General features: G+C 43.6%; 1 protein-coding gene across 1 annotated transcript; it reads right to left on the reverse strand.

The window, feature by feature from the left end:
- Nucleotides 1-17,417: 17,417 nt before the first annotated feature.
- Nucleotides 17,418-17,945, reverse strand: LOC6588392 (dynein light chain roadblock-type 1). The gene has a single exon (XM_002014128.2). It carries the CDS (start codon nucleotides 17,839-17,841, stop codon nucleotides 17,536-17,538), a length of 306 nt encoding a protein of 101 aa, XP_002014164.1. The 5' UTR covers nucleotides 17,842-17,945; the 3' UTR covers nucleotides 17,418-17,535.
- Nucleotides 17,946-19,382: the final 1,437 nt, after the last annotated feature.

The raw sequence follows: 19,382 nt of genomic DNA on the forward strand, positions 1-19,382 counted from the left end.
TTAAGCCTTGAGGTATTGACAAGCCTTATGGACCAGACCGTTTAATTTTGTATTAATTCCATGATATAAGGAAGGAATATTATTATTTACCCTAACCCTAATGGCGCGCTGTGTGATCTCTGTATATTCAGAATTTTTATTTTCATTGCTTTCATCTTTTATGAATATCTGCAGCTGCAGAAAGCTACTCCTAAAAAATTTGTTAAATAATTTAGTATTCATTTATTTAATTAAATGAATAATAAATAATTTAATATAAATATTCATTTATTTAGTTTAATTAAAAGTGAGAAAGAAAAAATAATAATTTCAATTATTATGATAAGGCTCTTTGGAAAAAATATTTTTAAAAAATGAATAAGGTAAACAAATTTGAAAAGTGCAAAAGGGGATACATACATGGACTTTCTTTTGAAAATTATTGTTGTTTTCTTTCTCACTAATGAATCTATGAAACAAATCACAAGGCTTGAAACATTTTTAAAGATTTTACAGGCGCTTAAACTCGGCTGGTATGATTTAATTGTTGTCAAATACATTTTAAAACATCTGAGTTTATTTAATGGACCCATTAGGTGTTATCAAAATCTGTATTTAGTTACTAAAATATACGGATCCGGACTTAAGTATTAGCAGTGTACTGCTAATGGAGACAAATTTGTATCTGAATAAACAATTTTTTATAAGAATGGCTATTTTTTATAATCGCAATTTTATTACAAAAGAACAGAAGAATTCGCAATGAGCTATGTTCTTGTGATTTGCCCGTGTGGTCACTACGAGTCTTTGGACAAGGATTCACTTTAGTACTAGTACTGTTGGAGTGTCCAAATTCAATGTCGAAATACCCTCAATGGTTGCCAACTTGATTAGAGACTTAGAAAACTGTTAGTTAAGGAAAAAAACAACAGAATCGCAGGGGAAAATCACTTATCATTTTACCAAAGAAATTGTAAGAGGGCATAATCGCAACTGAAGAGAGAGGTAACGACTTCCATTGAGAGCATCGTGAAAAGATTCAAAGGAGCTTCAATACACTTTGGGACACACAGGCCGACCTACGACTTGAATCAAATTTCTTATGGGTTTCCTTCAACAGAATATATCGATCGATTAATATGCTTATACAAAGCCACAAAATTAATTTAAATACCTCTTTTATAACATATATGTATAATACTAAAATATAATAATAAATAAATACAATCAATAAAGTTATTAATTTTGTTCTACAGGTTATATTTGATATCTAGATAGATTTTCGGGCATCAAGAAGGCCAGAAATTAAAATGAATTTCATTTCAAATAAATATTGCTGAAGAGACGGCTTAATATAACATTCTATAAACAGCTTCTGTTGGTTCCTTTTAAAAACATCTTAGATCTAAATTTACAAATGCATATAAATATATTTTAAAATCCAACCGTTCGTTTGATTGCATTTTTCTCATGTACTTGTGACTAAAAAATATTGTAGTACATACATCTGAATGATAAACTAAGACTATGATAGCTGAAATATATGTAAAGTGTGGTTCAACCTTGGTTTGTGTGTTCAATAGCCGAATTCGCTTGACTCTCCGCTCAATGGTAAATTAATGTCAATTTAAATATGGCCGAGAATAGATGCTAATAAATTCGAATGCACAATGAAAATAGATCGGATCCCGTCCATCGCGAAAGTTTCGTAAATATTTGTCAACGTTTCCACATTCGCACAAACGGCTCGTAGATTAAGCCAGAAACCAGAAAGACGACGAACAAACAAAGTTGCTTGCCACAAGTGTTTGCAAAATAAACTTATTATAAGAAGAAATTTACTTTTCCCGCCCCTGCCCTTATGCCCTTATCCCCTTATGCCGGGGTGTGTTGGGTGTCTGAGATGCCTCAGTTGAAGCTCGCGCTCTGCTCTGTGCCAAGTCTGTAATGTCAACAACAAGCGAAAGATACAAAAACTTGCACAACATACAGAGATACCCTCATACACACAGTGCAAAACACAGTCCAGCACAAAGAGAGAGACATCGAAGTCGGAGACGCGGCGACATTTTCCAAATATGCGGCAGCCAAAGAAGCCCCCAGCAGCAGGGGGCAGGGGGTCGCAAGGAGCGACGACAAGCGGAATGCGATGGCAAAAAGCAAGTCCAACCGAAAGAAAGGCAAAGCGGAGAAGTAAAAATCGCAGTCGCAAGTGCAAACTAAATATCTTGCGTCGGAACCAGGACCAGGACCAGGACCAAGACCAAGACCCAGACCCGTACCCGGACCCGGACTAGTACTCGCACTCGTACCCGTACACAAGCCACAGGAGGAACAGCAGCAGTCCTGCCGAAGCGGGGATGACAGAGAAAATAGCCTCATAACCATTTGAAGCCATTCGAAGGCGCATAAAAGGATCACAACAATCGCCGAAATGAGCCATAATGAGCTCGTAAAAATTTTGCTACCTAATATACTCGGGAATCTTACGAGTGTGAGTATATTCAAACTTGCTACGTTATGGGGTATGCAATGGGGCTGATTCTGGTGCTGGCTCTTGCTTGTCTGACTGCCGTCGTTGGGCTGATGCTCCTGTAGGAGCTCGGTCTGCACAGGACATGATTCGGTGAGTGTTTTTTCTTGGAATCGATGGTTGTATTTCCTGTGGTTAGGGGAAAGTAATGTGTTATGCGGCGTTACCTTACATTTCGTGATTGATAGAATCATTCGACGTTTTCTTTGGATAACAAGCAGCTTTTTGAAGTTTGAATTGAATCAGAGTTTCCTTCTTCTAACATCGTTTACTTTAGTGATTAAATTTTACTGAAGACTTGGGAGATGGGCCATCTCAATTGGTTTTGGACTTTTCGGAGATGTGCTAAACTGTTAAGATAGGGTTCTAAGATTAGGGTTCTATGCTTTGTAAGTAATACTCGGCAATTTTAGCTGCGATACGATGATAATTACCTTTTCCATTACCTTATAATGCAAGTTACGTCTAACTGCATCTGACCATTAAAATATTGCAAACAGTATTTAAAGATCGATTTGAAAACGGACCTAATTTATTTAGTGCTCTTCTTGATTTTCCAGATAATGCAAGCAATAAGATAAGAGGCTTCCAAGTTCCTTCTATTAACATTTTAGAAGCCTGCGCTATTGGAAGGAGTTGGCGTCCTTTTTCTGTATGACATTTTTTGTATTATATTGGTCGCCAAAATGTATTGTTTTTTAGCCAGATTACGCCGAAGAAGTTTAATTATTGTTCAGGAACTGCCGGACCCCGCATATCAACTACTTGAATCTTGAATTGTCTTTGAGAAATTCTCAATTCGAATTTTGATTCCCAGGCATTTGCATACAAAGCGATCTCATTTTCATATTGGCCCTCCTCGGCATGCGCTCCCTGCCAGCTCTGTCAACGGTAGCTTGTGGCGAAAATTTACGGGAGCTTCCGTTCTGGCCTCGTTTGGCTTGGGGGCTGAAAAGCTCACACCTGACCTGTGACGGAGTGCCCATTGCCTATGGACAGTGCTAAGCGCGGCCAATTAGCCCCAAAGGCAGAGGTACCTGCTACGAGTCCGTACCTGTGACTCCTCCTCCACCCCGGCCCTCGTACTAGGTGATTGATGGGCCCACTGCTATGGGGGCTGGGGCTGTATTCGCTTTCGAAAACTGGTGCAGGGCAATTAGACAAGCTGTTTCATTGCCCTGTCCCTGCTGTTTTATTGTCCATAACCGCTCAAATCAAGCGATGCGACCAAGGGATAGGTGCAGACAATCTAATCATGGTCCAAAACAGATATCGGAGCAGGCCCACTCGGGCAGGGGGAGGGACTGGGAGTCAGCCACTTACGCAGCTAATAAAGCAGCAACTCGGCAGCTGAAAGCGCCGGCGCTGACGCCAGTCCAAACATCAAAAGGCCAGTACCAGCTCTCCTCTGCCTCCAGAGATCAAACGCACAGAAATGGAGGTTTATTTACATAAGAAATGCTCAACAAAATACCCGTACTCGCACACACATGTCTTTGTTTATGCATTTGTCTATAAAGATTTTGGCTCTTTTTCGGGTGGCTACTGGCGCTTATCCTCATCCTCATCCTCATCCTCGCTTGGCACCTGTTGGATGCCGGACGCTGAATGGGGGATGTGGCGTGTTCGATATTGGTTTGAAGGGCGCTTTTATCGCCACTCTCCAGATTTATTGCACCAATCGTTCACAATTTTCAAAGTCAATACATTTTGCTGTCAGAATGGGCTTTGAAGAGACCGAGACCGAGTCCGAGTCCGAGCCCGAACCCGTTGATTTTCGATGGTGTCGACAACTTGATGGGGCGACAAATGGGCGAATTTGATGCATGCAGCACTCAAATGCCTTCAGTATCAATCGATTGGCTGTGAAGTGCCTTCAGTGGAAAATCAAAATATTTCCCTCCCACTAGAATTGTTTTTCAAAACATTTTTCACCGCAATAATCCCAGACCCAGTGAGTCTATTATCATTTCGATTCTTAAATCCAACGCTTTAAATCCAAACTTGCCTTTGAAAATCGAGTTTCTTTGAGGAATTTACACGCAGTTGGTTTTTTATTTACCAAAAAGTGCAAATTTCGAATTTACAGAAGAGTTTCCTCTTATTATTCTTTCGGGATAAACAATATAGAGGATTAAAGATACTAAAACTACATGGACTTTTTAAAACATTTCCCACACATGGCCAGCCCCCTGCTCACAGACATTCCGCCGAAAAATTTAATGAAAAATGTAATCCACAAAAAATGAGAGAGAAATGGTAAAATGGAACTACCGGGCACACTTCCTGCACGGCTAGCACGGCTAGCACGGCCATAATGTACGCATGGATTAACCAATTACATTGCAATTTTAATTTGCAGGCCGGCGAAATTTTATTGCGAAATTGGCGAGGGCACAAATGAAATCGGCGCGCCGCGAATATGGAACGCATTGATAAGGAAATCCTGAGGGCCAGTCCTCTGTGCCGGGCTGCGACCCAAAAGCGGGCCCAGACAAACAGAGAGCGAAAAGAGCACAAACAGAATGCAGAATGTGAAATGCGAAATGCAATCCAACGGATTTAAGTTCTTTATTAACACTTAATAAATCATAGGAGGGGCCATGGGATCGACTGGATGGAAAGGCGGAGTGGAGCCGACAGAGTTCGTTTTCATTCCATTGACGACGCTTCGTCGCTGACGGCGCTGTGGAAGTGGAAGTGGAAGCCATAAAACTAGCGCCACTGGATAGAGGCATGGGATAGTGGAAAGTGGATACTGGATACTGGATAGCAAGCCGCGGGAAGTGGGAAGTGGGAGGGCAGTAAATGCTTGTCCATTCATCCATTCATCTGCTGTCCGAGCTGTCCGGCACTATCTGCCACATTGGGACAGTGTCAAGCATAAATCCTCATCATAATTCAAAGCATTGATCATCGTCTCGTCCTACCCCGCCAATCCAAGTATCCGCACCCACCGCTGGACAGGCAAAAAATGACAAATTGTTTGGCGCTCGATTGGTTGACCAGCGACGTTGCCCCAGCCGCATGTGGCGCCTGCCCGTGCACGTGTGTTGCGTTGCGGCAGACTGCAGCACGGTGCAACTGCCACTGCCACTGCCACTGCAACTGCCACTGCAACGTGCACAAATAAAATACTCGTAAAATTTCGTTTTAAAATGAAAGTTTATTATGGTTTTTGTGTGACAAGATAAGGTAAAAGTCGTAAAATTTTATTATGTATTTATGCATTAAGCATTCTGCATTATGAATTTAATACGGATTTATAAATATTTGCGGATTTAAACTTAACGCCGATTTGTGTGCGAACATCGTCAAATGCAGGTAAATCGAAGTGGCGGGCCAGGTGGTACCCCTCTTCCCTGGGCTGCGGCACAGTGCGTGGGCGATGCACAAAGTTAGCTATTTGGTGCCGGCATATTGGTTGTCCCACAATTAACCTGGCTTAAACGGCGCGGCGTTTCAAAAATATCCAAATTCTGGCAAAGATGCTCAGCGAGGATTGAGAACATGACCTCCGCCCTTTGCTGCGGCTATTGGGGATTCGAAAATGATTTCCTGAAAGGAATCGGCCTATGCCTGGGCCTGAGACTTCCTTCCAGTTTATCTTGTTTATGGACAAGACGTCTTTTAATCGTACTAACGGAACATCTACGCTCATTTGAAGCTCGTTCCACCGTTATTTGGATTTGGCCAAGGATCCACGACCTGGACACAGAACTGCGAGAATATTTCTGCGCTCCGCTGGTGGAAAATCAATAAAACCCAGGCCCGAGAAACGGACAAGACATACAAATTTTCCAATTAAGCAGAACACGTTTCCTAACGACTATTTTATACAATCGAATCGAAGCCAATTAAGACTATCGACGACTGCAAAAGCGATTGCGATTGCGATTGCGCGTTGCGAATAAATCGTGAGGGGATTCCAAAGCGAGCCTCGGATTTGATGGATTAATGAATAAGTTGACGTGCCACCGACCGACGAGCCACCGACGAGCCACCGACACCGACCGCCTGTCAACTGTATGTGCAACAATTGGGCGTGCTGTCGTTGGGAGTTGCCTGCCACCAACGTTGGTGCCGGTAATTGAAAAGCGTGGGTGGGGTGTGCAAGCGTAGACCCACCTCACAGCTTTCTTGACGAGCTGCAGCGCTTAAAATGTGTGTTCCGAGATTGCATTCGAGAGATACGAATGCCCGTACGGCGACTGGCACTGCCTGCTTCACTGCCTCGACAATGGCCAGGCGCGCGATTCCCATTTTATGCCCAGCATTTCCACAATTCAAATTTGCACACAAAGTGGCAATTTGGCCCAAAACCGTTGCCAGTGCCTTTAATGGCCCGGACAGGGGTCGGAGTTGGACACGCCGTTGGAGTCGGAGTCGGAGTCAGAGACAGAGACAGAGACAGAGACGGAGTCGGAGACGAAATCGCAGTTGGAGCTTCAACTGCAACTACTTGCAGAGAGGTGGCACTGGAGAGCGGCTGGCAAGCGGCGCATAATTGAATTGAAGTGTTCTTCGCGTTTCTTCAAATGAACGCCAATTAAAAATGCATCATAACCGCCCCCAGCGCCATTCCATAAACGTTGGCTTAATTTATTCCCCCAGCCGTGGGCCGATGGGGGCTGAGGCCTGAGCCAACGCAGCCACTGTTCGGGCCATAAAGCAAACCAGTCCCAGGCCGTCAGCTATGAGGCCGGTAATAGTTGCGTATTAGTGTTATGGCAGAGGCCCGACTCCTCGACTTACTGGAATGGAGTGGACTCGAGTGGACTCGAGTGGAGCTGAGCTTGCAGATACACTTGTGATAGATGCCAGCATGTGGATGATTGGAAGATTGGCTTGATGGATTCGTAATGTGTATCTAAGAAGCAATTTATTCCTGGTCCCCGTCCCCGACTGTCGTGCGGAAAATTGATTTCAATTGATAAGCTGTGTGCAAAAAATGTAATCAGATTTCCATGGCTTCATATTAGGTGTCATTAGCAGATGCCGGTGCTATAAATAGCTAATATTTATTGCGTTCTTCTAAGAACTGAAGTAACTACATTTAGCCACGTACGAAATAAGCTAAAAATTACAATAAACAGAATTGCCTAGGTGCTCACAGAAAAAATCTTCTCCTGATCAATGTCAAGCCTCGACATGAATCCTGACACGGTTATTATCAGTGCCATTGCTTCCTCCCGCCATAACTATCTGTTAAATGGCTTAATTAGAAAGTTTTCAAGTGCTTGGGCTGTCGTCGCTCGAGACTCTGTCTGTCTGTCTGTCTGTCTGTCTGTGGGGTTGCCTTCGTGTCCATCTCCGCCTCCGCCTTTAAAAATGCTCTTTGCCGATGTGGGCCAGAACTATGCCGCCATAGTATTGGCCCCCCTTGGCCCTGCATGCCGTTAGCCCTTTCCCGAGTGCAATCATCAGCGCTTGCCTTGGCGTGTTTGTGTGCAAAGCAGTCATAAAAATTACAATAAACAATCATCATTTCGATCCGTTTACACCCACTTTGCACGTTTTCGCAAGACCCGCTCGGCCGGGCAAAGTGAAAAAGGATTCCATTCGGCTTACTTCGGTTAATAACGGTACGTAGGCGGGCCAGGTCGGCACTCAGACCTGGCTAACCAGTTGGCTGTGGTTGGCCAACAAGTAGGCGAAAACCGTGAGCCACCGCAGTCAACAAAAGTGCTCAATTAGTCGCCTTCGCCCTGGCACAGGACTCTCTGATGGTCGGATGGAAGGAAGAAGGAAGAAGAGCCGAGCCGTCGACAGCCACATGCAAATGCCCTGCCAATTGTTTGATGAATTGCGGCCAGAAGTCAAGGGTTCATTGGCAGGATTAGTAGGTAAGAGCAGCCGCTGAGACGAATGTCTTCATTGTGTCCGACTGACCCACCACTGGCACTGGCACTGGCACTGGCATCTCTTTTGTCTGCACACCGGGGCCTGGTGTTTTGCATAAGCAGTTGGTTCACAGTGCTTCGGACAGCAATTGATTCCTGACCTCGTAATAACCACAACGCCTGGCACCACTGAGCCACTTTGCGGTGGATTAAGTCATCAAGCTGGTGGGAAAGGGGAAGACCTTCCTATGGCGCTTGTAGTTTTTGCTTGGAAGGTGGGAATAAAGAAACCGGGAAGGGAAATTGTCATGGAAATATATTCATGTCGAATGTTTACCACCATTAACAGCCTTTCTTCAGTAAGTAATGACAGCCGGAAGTCTTCTAATTTTACCTACGAAAGTTATTCATTCCAGCTGTCGTTGAATTTCGAAAAAACTTTAATTAAGATTTAAGTGATTAGTTAAGATAAAACTTAATTTCGAAATATTGGCTTAGCCAGCAAAAACCTGATATTAAAGTTATCCCTACCCAATTAATTGTATTGAATTCGATTCTAAAAAAATAATTATTAATTATTACAATTAATAATGGACAGATATAAAGGATTCGCTTATAGCTCTTAGGGTTATTTCTGCTTCAATCGAAGCTATCAATAAGGTGATATTTGTACTTCGACCAATCATAACGAAGTTCTTGTAGATATAATAAAGAAAATGTACTATTAGTTGATGGAAATAATTTATGATGCACACTTTGATGAATGACTCACTTTGGAGCTCGTTAGTAATAAAACAGAAACAGCTAAGTAGTTTATGTAACCATCTATTAAGAACCTGTTGCTGTGTTTGGTTGAGATCCATTTGTCACCCCTTGCTGCCGTACCTGAGTGGTACCAAATACTAAATGAAACCATTTAAGTTGTCGTTAAATAAATTTTATTGGCTCGTAAAAAGAAAACTCGGCATTCGACAATTAAATGCTAAGCAGAACAAGATGGAACGGCATTTTAACAACTATATAAACAAATTGCGGTTAATACCAAACAGAGGCCAAATTTGATGGCCTTTTTATGACTTGACGCCACTTTGCTTGAGCACCAGAGAAACTCACTCAGAGCGGTAACGATCCAGCCCAGCATCCGTTGTTTCTGCGCGGAGCTGGAGTCGGCTTGAGGTCCTGCCCGATCCTGAGTGCATACATCCCAAGGGATGAGGACTCTGCTAACGCACTCACTCGCTCGCCCGGCCATCGGCCCGGCCCGGCCCGGCCCGGCCCGAACATAGTCAGAGCAGGAGCGAGAGTCTCCGGGTTTTACGACTTTTTTACGATCTGTTAGTGTGACACGATGACAATCAATATAAAAGATATAAAAACCCAAGTTCCGTGACGTATGCCATAATTATTGTGATATCCCCTTCGCTCCACGGCACCGGGCGTAGATACAAATGTATCTATCAGATGCTGATGCTGATGGCCCATAGACGTCATTACTTTTATGAGGTGCCTCGGATGTTGCCGCCGTTAGTTTGATGATGCTCCTGCTGATGATGCTCGAGGAAATGGTGGTAAAATTTTATTTGAATGCATTTGCCTTGGCTCTTGTTTAGCGATTGCATATGGATGTGGACTCCTCCTCCTTCTCCTTCTCTGAGAGTTTTATTGCATTTTAACGATTTGTTTTGACGTCGGATTTGGCCAGAATCTAGATGGACTCTTGGCAAGGTCGCAGCTCGTTGACGCCATGATTTACGCACTGTTACTGTTCCGGGAAAGGGATAAGAAAAAGAGTTGGTTCTTACAAGATTATATACTATTATTATACTATTATATATGGATACATACAACAAATATAGACTGAACTCCCAAATGTCTCGCTGTTCTGAATTTTAAATATTATCCTCAATTTTGGAACCGCTTCATCGGGGCAACAGTTTTCAAGATGGAGGTCACCGTCGCTGTCGTCCCGGTTTTTCTTTCAACTGACGCTTCAATTGAAACATGTGTGGGGTGTCTGGGCTGGTATGTTCTGTTCTGGTATCGAGGAGAATGCATCTGAAGTGGCCTGCCCCATGTATGTACATCCATACTCGTATGCATATGCGGTTACATTAAATCATCTGCTTGTAGTAAATCATGTGGACCAGCCCCGGGAATGAAGAAGGAACGGGTGCAACGGCAAGTACAGCACTGACATCTGTGGCAAGACTCATGTTGCATATGGCGTGTATGACCTGAAAATGAAGTCATATCTGTCCAATGGGAGTGCTAATGTGCTGCGGATTAGAAAGAAACAAAATTTCATAGTTTATTTACATTATACTTGATGATATGATGAAGTATTGTTGCTAAACTACAATTATGTTTATTGGTTTTCATTCTCTCCTTTCCATCGAATTTTTTATATCAATTACCGCTCAAAAATTCAATTCCAGGAACACAATTCTAGGCGCCTCTTACTGACAACAGTTGAAATAAATCTTCAGAGCAGAGAATATTTCGAAAATAAATCAAAACTCTCATATTTGGCAAGGCGAGCGACGCTCGAGGATGAATGCGGCCCAAATCAGATGATGCAAAAGAGAAAGTTGTTGGCCTTTGTTTCCATGGGCATTGGCCATGCTGGTGGTTTTGTTATCAGATGCTCGAGGGCGCGATCGTCGCAGCGTGCCGTACCTACAGAGGGATACCAGGGAGATGCCACCACCGCAGAGTCGTCGCCAGGGCGAGAGCAATTTTACAGGGGATTTACAATTCCACCGTGTAACGAGGCAGCACATTCCCATTCCCCACTCAGATCTGTGCGACTAAACATATTTTTATGATTTATTACCGGGGCGGCAATAATCGAGCTGGCAAAGGAAGACAATACCTCCGTATCTGTACCGTCCTGCTTGTCCTTTATGGGATCGTTGTGGCTCTGGCGAGATGCGATAACGGGCATCGGGTCGGAGGCTCGGAGGCTCGCAGTCAAAACAAATCTCCTAAGGTCAGCTAAATAGTACACTTCTTTCTCAATCTCCTTGAGTATTTTTTACGTTCTCGAGGACATGTTGAAAGGCAGCTTCATACTCCTGGCTGTGGCTGTGGCTGTGTCTTTCCATTTCCATTTATGGCTGTTATTATTGCAGGCGACAGAAATATTTTTTATGACACATTTTTATGATTTATGAATTGATTTGGTTTCCAGTCGAGACCCCTGAACGACGATCGTCCCGTTCTTTCTCTATTCTTTTTCTGTATTGCTTTTTTGGAATGACGGCCTTCGAGTCCTGGGAGGGCCTAGCCTCAAAACGATAGCCGCGGCAAATTGGTATTATGATCAGTGATCACCTTCGGCGGCCCTGCCTATAATTGTTCTCGTGAAACTGGGCGTTCTAATGTAACTTAAATAATAATGGTTTGAGAATGCTAATAAGGTGGCAAAAGATTACTTTGGAAGTTATAAATCAGCCGGGTCTCTTGGCACTTACCAAAATGCATCATTATACGAGTTTGAGAATTAAATATGGATTACATATCTTATGTTGTCAATCAATTGAACATTTCTCCCGGAAATTGAGTTTAAAAAGAGTCCATGTATCCAACATATTTCCCTCCTGGCAAATCTCTCCCAAAGGATTTTGAGAACATCTCTGCGGTCCTGCCTCGTCCTCGTGGAACCTGACTCTGAGGAGACTCTGACTAACGGTTCACGCAGAGTGCAAACTATAATAAAAATCGAGGATTATTTAACCGAAAACCCGACATTTTGGCCATCTCTGCGCTGGAACTCTCCAGTGTTTACACTGGGAAAACAATTGAAATCATAACAATAAAATCAAATTCGAAATTTCCGAGTGTAGAGCACATAGAGTGTGGATGAGAAGATGGGCAACCAGTTGCGTCAGAGACAAAGAGCAGAGGAGCCTCGTGAGCTGCGATGTGAGAAAATGGTCTGAACAAGCCGAAATATATAAAGGTAAATGGGCGAAATGCTCAAGAAAATCAGCTCGAAGAGCTCGAAAATCCGAGAAACGGCCACGGCCTGGCCCACCAGAAACATCGAAACCGCAAGACAGTGAAACGAACGAAATAGTCATAAACTTAAGCCCAACTGCTCCCTCTGAGAGGTGGTACTGGCGAAAGTATTGGCAGGGGCAGTGGCAGTGGCAGGGGCAGGGGCAAGGGCAGGCCAGACCCATCCAACCAGTTCGACGAAGCGAACTCCGACCGAACTTAATCGAAACATCAAGGGAGCATCAGCCAGGCCAGGCCAGGCCAGGCCAGGCCAGGCAGAAGAAAGCCAGGAACAACAACCGCCACAAACTTATTAAAAACAACAAGTGCAACGTGCCCCCAGCGGGGAGGGATCCGTGCTGCTTGTGCAGTGGCAGCACGTTCCCAACCAACTGGCGGCCCCTGTCCCCCGTCCGCACACTGCACTGAGCTTGGCCAAATATCAGTTATGGGGGAAAGCGAAGGGAAGGGAGTTAAAGGGAGCCAAGGAGGAGCAGAGAGAACAGAAAGCAGCAGCAGCAGAAGCAGAACTCAAAATGGGCACTTTCGGTCGCAATAACCACGACATTTACGATTATTTTACGGCCACTAAAAATCAAAAGTGTAATTTACGGAACCAAACCAAACTGAACCGAGACGAACAATGAGCCGGAGAAAGGCAACAGCAACTGACGGACAAGAAAACAGGGACAGAGCTAAGCCCCAACTAAAACTGTGCGAGGGAACTGCATTTGTATTGGTGGAGCATCACTTAGGATGAGGCGCTTAAGGTGCCGCTTGTGTCAGTGTGGAGTTGCTTGCTTCGCTGATCCTGGGGCAGTGCGTCGGAGTGGCGGACTTCCGCACAAACTTCCTATTTAATATATGGTTTCCTCTTGTTATTAGCCGCTAAAAATACATATGTACAATATATTTACACAGTACTCGTTGACATCCAAACTTCGCTCATGTCTAAAATGTATTTTTAAAATTGTATAATTTGATAAATAAATTTAACTAAAAGTTGTTTCCACCAAGAAAAGATTTGCAAATGTTTTGTAGTGGTGTGGAGGGGGCTGGGTGGAGATTTAAAGAGGAACAGCGCTCAGAAAACCAGTTGATGTCGAACTGGATGGTCCGCCATGGCAGCGTCGCGTTCATTGCATTTGTGGACAGCGCCGGCAGCAAAATAAAACGCAGGAAAGGAACGCAAGCCAAGTCGAGGGCAGCGGCATCGCCTTGGCCTTCCTCGGGTTATCTCTCCGCACTTGCTGGCTGCCAGCGTGGAAAGACCTGGCCTGGCTTGGCCGCATCCTCATCCCACCTCTCCTGAATGCGATTGGTGTCTTGGTGGTTGGACGAATGCTGCCTGCGCATCCAAAGCGCGTCGCTTTGAAAGATGATTTTCATGTTTTTCCCCTTCGATTTCCCCTCAGACAAGTACGGAGACTGCAAGTCGGAGTCAGAGTCACAGTCGTGGTCCTAACGATGCTCAAAGTAATTTTGTTGTCTTAACCGCGCGTACTGACATCTTGATGCCTTGATTGCTCCGATTTTGAATGAATCGCTTGTGTTGCAACACCCGCACTTGAGTTTTATGCGCCATTCGCATTATCGTCTCTGGCAAGTCGGGGAAATTGAATTGAAGTCTTTGATTGGCAATATGTTCCGTTGACCCCTTGCAAGTTGCTAGATGGGACGGTGATGGTGACCAATCAATGTAGTAGAATGATGAACTCGCCAGTATAACACGACATGTGTGTTTGTTAAAAAACTGGGTGGGTTTGGACTTGATGGAGCATGTTATATTATTGTATTAAAAAACTAATTTTCTTAGAAGACTATAATCTAAGCTTACATTAAAGTGCGAATTAGCGGTTGTTCGAGTAAAACAGTACTTAGGTTCAAAACAGGTTCCTATTCAAATAGAAAAATGCACTCCTTAACATTATATCCATTATCGGAAAAGAGTAACCGAACCTAACATCAAAAATATCGTCCTCCCGAATTACATCCACAATTTAGAAAATACGAGAAAACGCAAAACGAAATTTTTAAAGGACAAATATTTATATCCGAATCTCTCAAATTATAATTTTAACAGAACTTCGTCTGCTAATTAACAGAGAAAAGGAGTAACAGTGACTCTAAAACTGCCCTTGGAGATGAAGCGGCCCAAGCAATAGATGGCGCGCGCAGGCACTACACTGCCATCTGGCGTAAGAAAGCGGCAGCTTCAGTTCGTTCAGTAAAGAAAAAGAAATACAATGTTTTTTTTTTTGTTTTTTTTGTTTGAACAAATTGTTGTTTTATTTATTTATATAATTATAATTCTTATAAGTTTAAATTTACTTTTCTTTTATCAAATTGCATAACACAATTATTTTTTTGTTTATAATAATTTTTCTTCCGCTCCAGAAACAACGTCTGCTCCGCTCCAACGACAAAATGAAATGGTGGGATTCAGGGATGTGCCGACATGTTTTTTCTCGTTCGTTCTCTCTTCTCTTTCATTCTCTCTTTGCCGTCGCACATGAATGCGCCAGCAATTTAATTCCACACTTTTCATTTAATTTGATTTAGCAAAAGGTAACAATGTTTTTAGAATTTTTTATTGCAAAAGTTTAACACTTCGTAATTTGTGTGCTTCCTTCCCCTTACCTATCCTATCCAATTGGTAGATACTGATATTCAACGTAAGTACTGAGTTGTTACGGCTTCACTATGCGTTTTTACGGATAGATGAATGTAGACACTTACTCTTCACAAAAAAGGAAAAATGTACATTCGAAGACTGACTATTTCCAGTCAATACATGCAAATTCGTGTCATATTTGAACATTCCTGAGTTCCGCTGAGTTCCGGATGAGTTCGTCTCATCCTTTTTACTGTTTCATATTTTCTGGTAGAAAGAAAGAGTATAGCTGTTATTTTATTTTGTTTTAAGAGATTTTCCATCGCGATTTTTAAAGGAAAAGTAATTACGTATAGCCGATGGGTAAATGAATGTTCTGCTGGAGTCGATTATTTCTATGAATTATTTTGTATCCAAAGATATCCAAAGAAAAGACCGACAACAGCAGTTACGTGATAATGAATCTGTTGAAAATTCTTCAATGTATAAGTACATGTATAAGAGATATTAGATATTCTGGGAGAAGTGGATATGTGTAGCGCCCAGAAAAAAGCGTTTAAAGTACACGATTCGATATAGACATGTCTGTGTGTCCGTTTATCCGTCCTTCCCCATTGGGACTAATCAGCGTCAACATCCTTAACCTATGCAAACTTACAGTGGGAGCTTTATTCTTAGCAAATGAGAATTGTTCAAAGAGTGAAACAGTACGGTTTAGCGTACTCTCTACCAAATTCTCAATCATATCTTTCGGAATACGATTCCATTCCAATTTAACACTGCTCCAGAGATCGCCGTCGTTTCACGATTGACCATAAGTTTTCAATTGGACTGAGGCCGGGACTTTGAGCTGGACACTCCATAAATTGAGATTTGTGATAAACCAGCCATTCTCGCAGTGCTTCCGACCCATGTCTTGTTGAAAAGTTATTTATATTCGGGATAAACCTATTTCTCCAGAAAATTAATCAAATGGGCTTGCAAAAGTTTTAAATAGTCCTCTTTTCGCATCATTGCGGAATGGAATCGTATTCCAAAAGATATTTTTGGGAATTTGATAGAAAGCATATATTAAAAATGTCGTGCCTAATAAGGGTCTATGCACAAATTGTTAATACTATGACATTCTTTAATTTGTATAAAAAGTGCAAAAGTTGCTTTCGATTTTTATTTTTCATTCTTTGAATTCTTATTTGTTCTTGAAATGATTGTTTATTTGTTAAGAATACAAGTATTTGTGTGGCGTAAATATATTGTTTGCTTGGCTTTATTCGTTTGGCTGTTAAGGGCGGCGAAAGTCGGTGATTATGAGTATGTACTCCACTCCCCACTGTATGCATATGTATGTATGTATATTTGATATTTATGTGTTTTATGTGTACATGTACATGCAGTCTCACACAACTTAATTGAATCCAGAGATCGTGTGAGGCGGATGCGGCTCTTGGAGGGGAAAGGTGACAAGCCTATGAAGTATCGCAGGCAAGCGAGCTAAGACTGGACATCCTTGACGGTTTGAGCCTGAACCTCCGTTGGAGAGCTGGGAAATCGTTTTATTTGAGTTTAATTCAAAGTGTTTCTAATTTCCATGAGCATAAATAATTTCGCAGGAATCGGCTCGGGTCGGAGTCGGGTCAGGAAGCCCGTGCTTCGAGATGAAGTCGTCACTGGGAATGGACCATGGAGTAATTGCATTTCACGCTGCCTGAAATGAAGTGCGCAGTTCTGGGGTCGATTCCGGCTTGCCACCATCGAAGCCGGCGCGGCACAATGGTGGAACGGGGCGAGCCGACAGTTGAATTAAGTTTTTGTACAAATTTTGATATTTTTATATTCGCCCTGTACCACAGAACGGTGACAGACAATGGAAACTGCTTAAAGATAGCTGAGAGCTGAAAAGAATCACAGAGCGCACCCCAGGAGCGTCTCCATCTCAGACCTCGTCCCTGTTTCGTGGTGATTATGGACTCGGGTAGAAAAAAAGGGCAGATAAGTTATTGTAACGAGTGAGAAGCAACAGCAACCCCTGCAAGGCCCCGTAAAAATAGGACAAGATACGAGAACATCCACTGCCCGGAGGGTGCGTCGTAAAAATGAGTTACGAGTTCTGCCATTTTAATTTAAAATAGCAGGCAGCATCAATTGTGCCAGAGCGCAAGATGGAAGAAGGAAAAAGGAAAAAGGTCAGAGGCCAAATTTCCACCCCGAAAACCTATCGACAAACCTAGGGCCAGTCTCGCTACAAAATGGTCATGTTGACAGAAGTAAATCTTTTGAATTATCGCATTAGAAAGCCGCATTCTCACAGATAAATTGCCTGCCCGATGAAGCAATGTCGTAAATAATCCAGCTCGAAACGTCGCCAGGGTATTATAAAGGATTTTCGGGTGGCCGTTTCCCGCACTGTTGATTTAAGCATTCTTCCGAATTTAGTTGGCATTCGAAAGGGTTCCAATGACAGCAAGACTATCTGTATTATATTGTTGGACCAGCACACACACGTACAGAACAGTTGATTATAACATGATATTAAAACGAACGCCTCCTGCAGTCGATCTCCAGTCCGCCTACTGCACCACGGTTATGGTGAAATAGTCCTCGGGGGCCACCAGGTACTCGAACTTGCGCGTGGCGACCCGCAGGAAGCACAACTTGTTGGTGGGATCCAGGTCCCGGATCACGCTCTGGCACGAGCTGACGAGAACCCCGTGCAAGTGCTTCACGATCGCCTGGGCACCGGTGTTGTCGAACGAGGTCTCGGCCACGGCGTTGGCTGTGTTATCTGCCACCACGTATCCCGCCGTATTCTCGCTCGTGATGCGTTCGACGGTCGCAGCGTTCTTATGGATTACATCCTCCAAAATGCGATTCATCTTGCCTGCGAGTGCGAGCACAAATGTTGCTCAGAAAGTATTGAATTTTCGTATTATTTGTTTGCTCGGAGTTCGGAGTACGGTGCTCCGTTTGAGGTCTATGGGTGTACTGAATTTATGAAACGTCTACGAGTATGGCTCCAAATGACTTTTCCGGCAAAGGGTTCTATTCGTGCACCATTTAAAGATGTCTGAGCAAATACTACGCACACTATAATGTGAAAAATTTCATCTACCTGGAAAATCGAGACAAACGCGCCTTAAAAGGAAACAACTTTGTCCTTTTTCACTCGCATTCATGTAATTATGTCACATTTGTAATTAGCGGACACTCACACATCGCGTTGATTAAGTTAATGTTGGTTCGTTCTGGAGTCGTAGCAGATGGCGGAGGGATCGTATAAATTTAGCTTATCGGAGCGCCATATCTCATTATTCACTCTGCTGCCCCGCTCGGAGTCGGATGCCATTGAACCTGAACTCTACTTGTCTGCCCGCTTTGGGGTCAGCTCAAATGACTGGCCCCTCTGCCGCCGCCTGCCTCAAGTTCAAGTGGTCGCGTGTCTGCCTGTTCCGCCCTGCCCTGCACTACGCCCCCACTCGCACCCTCCCGCAGGCCGCATCATCAAGCCATTTTCATTTAATTTTCATGCACATTTAATGGCGTCTGTTATTGACTTTTAACGAGATTTCCACTTCATCCAGCCGCCAACGGGAACTCCATTGCCCGAATTCAATGTATTTTTAGGCATCCGCAGGGGTGCGGGTCCGGGTCCGAGTCCGGCTGTATTCCTCATCAGAAGCTAATTGACTTTTTGACTTTGAACCGCTATTGTGTGCGCGAATCGTTACAGTTTCGTTGGCGAAAGGTCGTTGACTCCAACTGAATGCCACTGCGGGATTAGCTTAAAGATGCAATGAAGAGCCCTTTGTAGCTGTCATAAATCAGCGCCGCATCAGAGCTTCAAATACTTGATAGTGTTTAGTATTTAGTACAACACTCATCTTCCTCCGCTCATCTGTATTCAGGGCTCCTCCTCAGGCTCGGGCTCTGGCTCTGGCTCTAGCTGGGCCTGGACAAGTGCTTGTCGGACAATCTGGCGAGTGCATATGCACTCCTGCCAGTGCCCGGGTCGACCCAAAATGGCCACTTGAGCGCCCACAACGGCCATAAAACACTTTTGGACACGTTGTTGTGCCAACAACCAGCCTTTTGCAGTGCTTTGCCTGTGCAGCGTTCTCTTCTCTTCTCTTCTCTGCGTTGCTCAATAAAATGTGCATAAATTCCGATGCCATTCGTCGGCATCCCGAAACTGGAAGTTGGCCAGACTGAGTCTGAGCCTGAGTCTGATCCCAGGCGGAGGAGCCTCGAATTTAACACACGGTCACAGCCCACGGTACCAGAGTACAGTGGGTCACTGATACTTATCACGGGAATAAGGCTTTATTCAATCAATCATATTTCCAGGTGTAACAATGTCTTCAACTCAAAAGAGATGGCATCTTAAACGGAGTACATAACCGAATGATTTGTTGTACTC

Source organism: Drosophila persimilis, unplaced genomic scaffold, assembly GCF_003286085.1.
Source record: "Drosophila persimilis strain 14011-0111.01,24,50 unplaced genomic scaffold, DperRS2 tig00000000-arrow-pilon, whole genome shotgun sequence".
NCBI lineage: Eukaryota > Metazoa > Arthropoda > Insecta > Diptera > Drosophilidae > Drosophila > Drosophila persimilis.

Coding starts and splice junctions, on each gene's coding strand:
- LOC6588392 (XM_002014128.2), bottom strand. CDS start 17,841: ATGAATCGCATTTTGGAGGATGTAATCCATAAGAACGCTGCGACCGTC.